This window comes from Lutjanus erythropterus, chromosome 13 (genome assembly GCF_056507025.1).
Source record: "Lutjanus erythropterus isolate fLutEry1 chromosome 13, fLutEry1.hap2, whole genome shotgun sequence".
In the NCBI taxonomy this organism is placed as follows: Eukaryota; Metazoa; Chordata; class Actinopteri; order Lutjaniformes; family Lutjanidae; genus Lutjanus; species Lutjanus erythropterus.
In genome coordinates this window covers 23141350-23151779 of record NC_139329.1, presented here as the reverse complement: position 1 = coordinate 23151779, position 10430 = coordinate 23141350, and the positions used below count along the sequence as shown (strand labels likewise).

The following is a 10430-nucleotide window of genomic DNA, read 5'->3' as shown; positions in this document are numbered from 1 at the left end:
TTTATTCATCCCTCATGCAGTGATTTAGTCCAATTTGGGTAGGGCCTGGAGCAATATATAAAGCCACTTGGGCATTGATTGTGGTAGACTTGTTGGTAGCAGCTTGCTGTGAGGCTGTTATTTATGTGTTCTTTGTTATTTTGGACTCTTGTTTTTCCTCTCAGTTTCATTTAAATTTTTGGTGAATAAAACCACAGCCTTTTTGTGTGGACTTTTGCCTCCTGAGCCATTCTTCAATTCAGCATCTTTTTACTCGCCCACACAACAGAATTACTACCAGCAATGCTGCAGTTTTCCCATTTAACCTTTATTAGAGTTCAAATTAACACTGAATGGTCGCAAAATGAGTTAGTGTCTGTTTATGAGTCACAACAAATCATTAATAATCTTTTAGAAGGAGAAGATTGAGCAATATGTTAATGAGTTTGGCAGGCAGTAAGACAGTCACCAAACTCAAACTCCAGAGTGTGTATTTTCAAAGCAGTTGGCTTTAGTTTTCAGGATAACAAGCTTAACATTACAGCGACAACTGCCAGTTATAAACAAGCTGATGAAGCTCACCATGCTATTGCTGAAGTATAATGCTGCGCTGTTCTGTCACTCGTGAAGGTTCAGTGTCCGCGCAGCCTGCAGGCAACCAGCATGAGCTTCAAGTTTGGATAGGAGGGGGGAAACAATTCGCTTCAACCATTAGACATTAGAGATTCAACCAATTTAAACTACTGCCTATGGCTCCAGTTTGCTATCTGTAAAGAACTGATTTTTGAATGCTAGACTGCTGTCTTGCATAGGTGGTCCTTTAATGTTTTAGTGCTTTACACCTCGGCCATAACACAAAAATCAAGTTTCTTTTTGCCTTGGCTTTGTTATTCTACGCATCTGTTTCCAACAAAACAGATTCCTTCATTTCAACTTGAGATGTTTACTTTTTTCCTAGAAATTCTATTCTCATCCAGCAACACAATCATCTGGTGGTAATGAGTTCACTCAATATTTCCAAACAGGATTTACAGTAAAAAAAAAAAAAAAAACTATCAAAACATGGTAAATTATTAAAATGACAACAGATTGAGATGATTATGCAGACGTCTATGACCTCTAGCTGAGTTTTTTCTTTCAAATTTGATTGCTGATTAGTAAGAGGTGGGTGTTGACATTTCTCTGAGACTTTGTTTTAATGAAGGGCTGCAAAAATAAACCTTGCTTCACTGCTAATAACTGACTGAAAATACAAAACTCAAATGACTTATCAAATCTAAATATTTCTCCTTTTTTGACATCGTGATGATCATGAGGTCATTAAGCTTCACTGTGAGACTGTGAGTCAGCTGCCCGTGTCTGCAGCCTCCTACACACACACACACACACACACACACACACACACACACACACACACACACACACACAGCCTGCAGGCCATCGCACTGAGAGAAAACCCATCACCACCATCTGAGAGGCATCTGTCCAAACTGCAGCCTTACACTCATACACACACACCCACACACACACACGATACAGAAGAGGATCAACAAGAACATCCCTCCCAACTCCACTAAATTATATTTGTTGTTACATCTGTTGCTACATCTGCTTTCAGGCAGCTTGGCCCTGCAGAACCCTGCTCGCTCTGCTTTGGCACGTTGGTCAATTTACTCTATCAGTGTTTATGTTGAGTGACGCTGTATTTATACAGGTGTTTGACTTTAGAAGAAACAGAGAAAGCCTGCATGTCGAGAAGCCTCAAGCTGTCTTTGCTTGTATCCTTCATTCAACAGTGTGTTCAACAGTACAGCAGTGATTTTCAAACAAACAAAAAGCTCCACTCTGGTGACCCAAAGTTAAAGCAATACAAAACATGAGCATTTATAAGGTTTTCCACACTTGTTCTAAAGTGTGTCTGCAAAGTATCTCCACAACTTTATACTGAATGTTATGACTGCACTGTTGTGGTGCAGCAGAGACACGGCCTCTACAGATCTACAGGGCTACTGTTAGGTCATGACTCAGACTTTAAAAATAAATGTAACAGAAGATGCAAACTGTCTGTGTCAAAAATAGAGTCTTGACTGTTTAAATCTGTCAGCAGAGAGATCAGCTTCAGTTTAACGACCACAGTAATGGAAAATTCAGAGCGACATAATAGTAACTACAAGAATACAAATATTTTAGTTGCAATAATCAATATTTTAACTTTAAATTGTAATAATAAACCTGGGGCCTCATTACAGAAAAAAATCTTGAGTGCTTGTGCTATCCTAAGTTTCCAAGATAGGAAAAAATCCTACAGAAGCGATTCCTAAACTCATCTCTGTGTCCTATCCCATCTCAGACCTCATATCTTATCTTAACTTGGGAAATCCTAACTAAACTTGATTCTTCATTCGGCACTCGGTCTGTCATGCCTGTATCTGTGTTTAAAATGTACAAAAAGTATCCAGGACAGCAGATGTCTCATTTCACTTGTTACTCATGCCGTCCGATTTTAGCTTTGAATCAGAGGAATCGATTGAGTGTCGGAGGAGAGGAAACAACAACTTTTTGGGAAGTTTTAGGAAGTTTTCCTGCCCATGATTAGGATTTGAGCTGACGGAGCAAGTTGATCAAATTCAAAATTAATCATCATGTCAGTCGATATATACCCATTAATATGTGGTCTGGGAAATTTAAAGCATCCTCATAGGGTTTGAGTTGCCTTTCAATCATCATATTTTGTGTTTATCATCACTGTCATTTCTGTACAAAACTTTCAACAGCTGTGCTGGCATTTTTTTATTTATTTTTTAATTTAGGACAGGGTCTGTGCCAATCCACCTTATGACTCCTAACTAATGAAATTCTTAATTTAGGATGCTTAAATTCCTAAGATAATTTAGATGCAGGTAGGAAACAGGCTCCTAACAACAAAATGTTAAAAAAAAAAAAGTCATCCTAAACCGAGATAAGGTCGTGAAGAGGTGAAACTGGATGTGTCATAGTTTTCCCTGCACTGTCCCTCCCCCCATATCTATCTCTTCATGTGTTTGTGTTGTGGGTGTGGCATCTCCCTCACTCTCCTGGGATCCTGATTACAGTTCATTCAACTCACCTGCTCCCTGCTGCACACCTGACAACCATCCAGTAATCAACCCTGCAGTATAAAACACCAGCTCACCGCTCTGGTCCTCACCAGTTAGTTGCGTCAGTCACTATGGTGCAGTCACGCTTCAGGCCAGCTTGAATTGTGTATTCAAGCAGAACTTTTTGCTCTCACTGCCTGCCTGTTTGCCTTTCTGCCACGCTTGCTGCCTGTCATACCTCCTAAACCCTGCTGTCAGCCCACTCCCCTCAGCCTCTATCACCTGCCCCCCCTTCTTCATTCACACTCTTCATTCTGGCATTAAAAACCCTTTTTTACCTCTCCTATGCTGAGTCTGTCCACCTCGTTGATTGCAACAGGCTGCAATGTAATCCTTGGGGGCGATTGCACCCTGTCAAATTAAATCCACTAAAAGAGCTTGTTTTTACCACTGACAGGCTCAGATTATTATTCATCTATCTAAAAACATTATAAAATGGATCCCTATAGAGATTCACCTTTTTGCTAAAGAGTAATATCCTTTTTGTTTGACCAGAAGCACCACAGTCACATAATAATACAAACAAACTAACCTCTCAAAGCAACTGTAGATCTTAAACTCCTGTGTTCTGCAAGGTTAAATTATTGTTTTTTTCAATGGAGTTGGTGGGTTTTGATGAGGGTGATTTACTGGCTGTTTCTGGTTAAACAAAGAGGATGTAAAAAATAGGGCCCAGGTCTAAAAATACTAGAATTATGCTGCAACAAATGTTCAAATGCTGTGTGTGTGAAGTTAAAGAGGTTGTTTTTAGTGACAAACCCACAGAAATTTATCACTTTGGACTTGACTGTGCAGTTCCCCTCAGTTCAATGGAGCATTTCAACATCTTTCAGCTCATTGTTTTGGTTTTCACGGGCCGCAGCTTTGGTTCAGTCCTGCTGCTGTAATCAGAGACATTTCCAGCTGCAGTAGACCGCTGTTTTCAGTGAAAAAGCTCCAAAAACCCATCATGCACTACCTTCCCAACGCCAAACAACAGACAAACAAAGTTAGCGAGTAACTAGTGAACACAATGGAGCATTTAGCAGCTTAAGAGCCTTTTCCCTCAGGAGGTGGTAGAGTCCAAAAACAGAGCTGAAGGGAGAGTAAATATCTTTATCATCTCCAGGTGGCTGAAAAACATCATCATTTGATCGCTAATGTTGCTCTGCATCTGCTGGATGTTTAAGCAACTGTTTGCAAACAAGTTCCCCATCATAACTGTTTTCTCCAGCAGCCAGAAAATCAGTTATTAGTAAATACAGCACAGAGTGTACAAATGACTTTAGGACCCGAAACTCAAGTTTTAGAGACTTGGGACTTTTGACTTGAATGCAAAGACTTAATCTTAGCTGTGATTTGAAAATAATGACTTGGTCCAGAGGTGGGAAGTAACTAAGTACAAATACTAAGTGACCATTCTTAAGTAGATTTTTCAGGTATCTGTACTTTACTTGAGTATTTATTTTTCTGAGGACTTTTTACTTTTACTCCCTAGATCTGTACTTTCTACTCCTCACATTTTCAAAACAGGCTTTAAACCTAAATGGATGGGACAGTAACCCATAGAAAAGATGATTCCTTGGTGTATCCATCAGTGCATTTCCCAAACGACATCATTTATCAGGATCTTTTTTAAAAAAACAAGTATCTGTACTTGTACTCGAGTAAATACTGTGTACTTTTGCTACCTCTGACTTGGTCCCACCGCTAATGTTTACCACTAACTACTAAACTCTCCTGTCAGTCCAAAACCTGCCCTGTAGGCCTTTTGTGTGTCAGACATTTTGAGACAGTGAAATTAATCATATCAATAAGGGCGACACTCCATTTAGCTGTATTAGTTTCAGGCCCTGCCACTCTGTATGCTGTCTCACTGATGTAGTTTACTGTTCGATCAAACCTTGTTAATGGGATTAATTACACCTCTACTGTTCCTGCTCAGACAAGTCGAAACATCTGCTACAAAAAAGGCCTGTTTTGGCTTGTCCAAAACTGTGCCCAAAACTCACCTGACCTCTTCACCCTCCTGAACTCCTGCTCCTAAATCCCTCATCAGCTCCCAGTATATCCGCACTATATCTGCCCTTTAGCTCTTTCCTGACAGATTTCCTGTTTTGCCTCCAAGCTCTAGTGTTCCAGCTTTGTTGTCTTATATCTGCCTTCCTGGTTTTTTGTTTCTTTGATCCAGTTTTTGGACTTTTGCCTTCCTGCATGATCTCTTGGTTTTGTTTGCTGCTGTCTGCCTACCTGATGTTGGAGTTACCGACCTGTATCCTGCCTATTGACAGACTAAATCATGCTTTTATCCTCCTGCTGCTGTCTGACTGTGCAGTCTGCTCATGTCCAGAATTGTTAGAGGGAAGAAAAATACACTCAAAATAAAATTCAATATGGTTGCAATATGATCAAATATATTAAATTTTCCATTCTGCTATATTTAGCTTATGATTAAGTCAGATCCTTTATATGATTTCCAAAACATCTGTGTTTCTTTATACCATCTTTTCCACAACACAACCAAATACTCCACGTACTATATGGAACATGACCATATGGATCAATCAGAGGGCAGAACGGCCATTTCCAGCTCCGTGTTTACTGCTCGCCATATGTTTCCAGTTTGTGTGATTTTTTTTTGCTGACATGCTGACAGCCGTATCGGAGACCACCCCGTGATGATGTAATTATCCAAGACAGGATGTGCAGTAGAGGGGATCATAGCCCAGGGGACTCTCCCTCCTCCGTGCAGTAATGTAATCACCTGACTGAAGTCATCAGAGTGAGCTCTAACCACGTCCTCACAGTCTGGGAATCCAGTAGAGAAGCATCAGCTGAGAAGAGCTGCAGTCTGATGAAATTCACTACATGTATTGTAAAAGTATGCGACAAAGAAACAAAAGACCATTTGTTCTTTTCTTACAAAATTTGTCAGAAATTTATGTTCCTCTTTTGATAATATGAATTCATTTTAATGGCAGCATTCTTTAAAATGTGATCACTTTTATGAACTATATTAACTATATTAATTTAGTTAGTTTGTTAGTTACAGTATTATAGTTAGAGCTAATAAGTTGAGGCAGTTATATAACAAAAATGAGGCTTGGACTTGACTTCTGTGTGCAGCAGACTGGATTGTAATCAGGCAGAACTTCAATATTAGTAGCATTGGAAGAATGTGGTGTGTTATGTAAAAAATAAATTAAAAAAACAAAAAGAAAAAAGACAATATGTAAAGGAAATATTCAAATACATTGTCAACATTCAGTCCTCTTAAAAAATCTACAACACAACTTTCAATTTCATTTATGAAGAAAACCTATAAATCTATAATGTTTGTGTGCACTGAGGTTTTAAAGAAGCTTGGAGAAGGTTTCTGGTCATTCAAACTGAAAAAAGAGAAAATGCCAGCTGAGCACCTGATTATATGCTCTAGACACAAGTGATATGTGATATCCTTCAGTTGTTTTAATAAGGACTATAACCTTAAGGTGAGAATTCACCATGAAATCAAAAATACATATTTTTCCTCTTACTTGTGCTACGTTTCGGTGTGAGTTAGAGAGTTTTAGAGATACTGGCTGTGGAGATGTCTGCTTTGTCTTGAATATAATGAAACCAGATGGCACAATAAGTGCCAAAAAAATACTTTTGAACTCAGCAGCAGTGTCTCTTTCCAGAAATCATGACCCGGTTACTGAAGATGATCCACAGTTCTTGTTGTGAGCAGTTTCACGTAGGAACTATTTTCTGTCTACCGATCTCTATCTGCCTGGTTCTATTACATCTGAGAGAAGGCAGACCTGTTTACAGCTGATAAAAACTTGCCAACTCACACCAAATCAGTCTACAAGTCAGAGAAAAAATATGTACACTCTACAAAAATATACTTTTGTTTTTGCTCCCGTTCCTCCCAAGACTTTTTCTGTGCAAACAAAAGGTTTATTTCTCTCAAATATTCACAAATGTGTTCAAATCTGTGTTAGTGAGCACCTTTGTCAAGATAATCCATCCATGCAGTATAGATATGCTGATTAAACAGCATGATTACTGCACAAGTGTGCCTTGGTGACAATACGTGAAAAAATGGTATCTGTGATCCTGCATGAAGTAACCACAGTTCGCTGTCTAAATGTCTTTTTTTTAAAGACAAAACTGCACATTTTAGAGCAGCCATTTACTGTGGCCAGTCCAAGAAATACCTGTGCACTAATCCTGCTGTTTAATCAGCATCTCTATACGCCACACCTGTCAGGCGGATGGAGTATCATGGAAAAGGTGAAGTGCTCACGTTTCAATTTTGTGAACAAAATTTGAGACAAATGAATCTTTTTTGTGCATAGAAAAATCTCAGATGTTTTACTGCAAATCATGACAAATGGGAGCCGAAAGTGTCTTCAAATTTTTGTTGAGTAGACTTTTGATTTTGGTATGAACTGTCCCTTTAAATACTGTGGTGTAAAACATGTTGGAATACAAATTGTTTTTCAAATGTGACTGAATGAGAAAGACATAATACTCATTTTGCATTTGTGAGCCAAACATAAATTCATATTGTGAATCATGCTTCAAAAAATTTCGGCTTAAAACAAATTCTATTCTTACATAGTAATGCAGTCTAAAACAGTGTAAACTAAGTTGTAACGTTGCATGTGACTTTAGCTGGAAAGCAGCCTGTGACTCTGCGCTGACACTGTGTGGTTGTGGTAACCAGGGGCCACCAGGGGCCCTCCTGACTCACACAGGCAGTCTGTTCCTTTTAGGTGACGGGGGACTGTGTAACATGAGCCGGGGTGAAAACTGCGCGCTGGATCGGGCTGCCAGTGCAGATGCTGTTCGCCAAACAGAGAGAGAGGAGGTGCATGATGGATCCCGTCCCCCTGCTGCTCCTCTTCGTCACATCTCTGCCTCTCTGCCCGGCGGTGTACACCGGGCCCCTCCAGCCGGAGATCTCCAACGGCACCTTCCATCACTTCTTCGTGCCGGACGGGGACTACGATGAGACTGAGGACCCGGAGGAGTGCCAGATGCTGTTTAAGTTCTCGGACGTGTATCCATGCGGGGCCAATGAGGAGCGGGACTCCGTGGTGCGGGACGACTTCATCATCACCAAGCTGCAGGCGGAGGACGCGGCGCGGCTGCTGGAGGGCATCGGCCGCACCGTGGCGCACGACCTAGACGGAGAGGACAGCTACGGAAAGTTCCTCCAACGAGAGATCTCCCAGATCGGAGAGGCTTTCTCCAACGTGGACAAGTCCCTGCTGGAGCTGGAGGTGAAGTTCAAACAGAGTCAGGAGACTGAGCTGAGAGAGGAGCAGCAGCTGAACGGATACGTGATGAAGCAAGTGAGCGACATCAGGGACGCGCTGAGGGGAACCACGGACATCTCTGTGGGACTGAAGGATAAACACGAGCTGCTGTCTCTCATCATCCGCAGCCATGGGACCAGACTGAGCCGCCTGAAGACAGAGTACCTCAATGTGGGCTCTTAGTGCAGCTTAGTGTGTGTGTATGAGTGTGTGTTTCTGAGTGTGTGTGTGTGTGAGAGAGAGAGAGAGAGAGAGTGAGAGAGAGAGGGGACCCTCCAGTTCAACAAACAACTGGAAAGTTTATTGTGGCTTAAGAATAAGTATATCTTAATATCTCTGACCCTCGGTTACCCCCATCCCTTGGATGTTTGTCATTATGGAGCAGGAACAAAAACATCTGAGTCAGGAGGGAAAAAAGGAAATGTGGACATAAATTATGTCTCCATGGAGCCCTCTGTGCCACCTCTGAAGAAGAGCCCTCCAAGTGGATTTATTGGCCTTTTTAATCAATAAAATATTGTCATTTTGTCTGTATGGTTTAAATTATGTTGTTTATACAATCTTAGTTTATTGCTGGTCAAATAAATGCCCTGTAAAAAAATAAACGATTTGTTTTAACTTAAAAAAGTTGGTGTCTGGGCTGCTTTAAAGTTTGAAGTTGACTGAACCTGAAGAGACAAGTTGAGGTAATGGATTTATCTGCCTTTTCATCAATTAAATATCAGCTTTTTTGTCTGTTTGATTTAAATTATATTGTTTATACAATTTTAGATAATTACTGGTCAAATAAATGTTTAATGCACTGTAAAAAATAAATAAATATTAGTAGTTGAGTTGTACTTGAGAAAACATGTTCAATAATCTTAAAATATTAAGCTGAAACAACGAGTCTTCAGTCATACTGACGAACACTGTGTACATGAACTGTTTGTTTCTCCCAGCTGCATTAAAATTTTAGGTTGACTGAATTTGAAAAGTCTTGTAGTTGAGCAAACTTTTCTAGTCAAATAGACTTGGCACTAGTTCAGTTGTACCCAGAGAGAGAAAACGCATTCAGTAACCTTAAGTTATTAAGTTGAACCACCAGCTGCTTAGTCGTATTGACAAAGATTAAAAACAAGTGATGTTCTGAAAGTAGAAATTTTAAGTTGAATATGTTAATGAGAAAAGATTAGTTAATTCCTGTGTGACCTTCAGTTACCCTCATTCCTTGGACATGTGTCATTAAAAGAAGCTGAAACAAAAACATCTACACATTCCTGTGAGTCAGGAGGGAAAAAGGAAATGTGGAGGTAAATAATGTCTGCCTCTGTGCCACCTCAAAGGTTAGAGTTTCATTCAGAAGAGAGTGTGAGAATGGATTTATGTGGATTTATCAACACATAACTGGTCAAATTAATGCTGAATACACTCTAAAAATAAATAATTTGTTTGTCCGCGCTGTCATAAAATTTTAAGTTTACTGAATTTGAAAAGACGAGTTGAGGAAATTTTAAAACTTTTCTGCTCAAATAGACTTGATTCTGGTTCAGATGTGTTTGAGAAAAACTCAAAATGTTCAACTAACAACTCTTGAACTGCACTGATGCACATTACAAACTAAAATAAAATACTAAAACTTAAAAGCGGAATTCACTTGATTGAATAGAACTAGTATGTTAGGATAATGAAAAAAAATGATTCCACTGAATTCCTGTTTGATTATTTTATATATATCCTCCCTAATTCTCTTGAATATCTCTGACCTTTGGTTCTCCTCATTCCTTGGACATGTGTCATTAAATGGGGCTGGAACAGAAACATCTTCCTCTGAGTCAGGAGGGAAAAAGCAAATGTGAGCATAAAATTTGTCTGCGTGGAGCTCTGTGCCACCTCAGAGGAACAGTTTGTATTCAGAAGAGTTAATAAAAGCCCTACAGGTGGATTTGTCAGCCTTTTCATCAATAAAATATCAGAATTTCTGTTTGTATGGTTAAAATGATGTTGTTTACACCATTATAAGTTATTACTGGTCAAATTAATACTT

The 10430-nt window shown here is 39.7% G+C and overlaps 1 protein-coding gene across 1 annotated transcript; it reads left to right on the top strand.

Annotated features, from left to right (window-relative positions):
• Positions 1 to 7753: 7753 nt before the first annotated feature.
• On the top strand, positions 7754 to 9031 carry fibina (fin bud initiation factor a). The gene has a single exon (XM_084734219.1). It carries the CDS (start codon positions 7925 to 7927, stop codon positions 8585 to 8587), a length of 663 nt encoding a protein of 220 aa, XP_084590345.1. The 5' UTR covers positions 7754 to 7924; the 3' UTR covers positions 8588 to 9031.
• Positions 9032 to 10430: the final 1399 nt, after the last annotated feature.

Bases quoted from the DNA above. Each gene is read 5' to 3' on its own strand.
- fibina (XM_084734219.1), top strand. From the start codon at position 7,925: ATGCTGTTCGCCAAACAGAGAGAGAGGAGGTGCATGATGGATCCCGTC.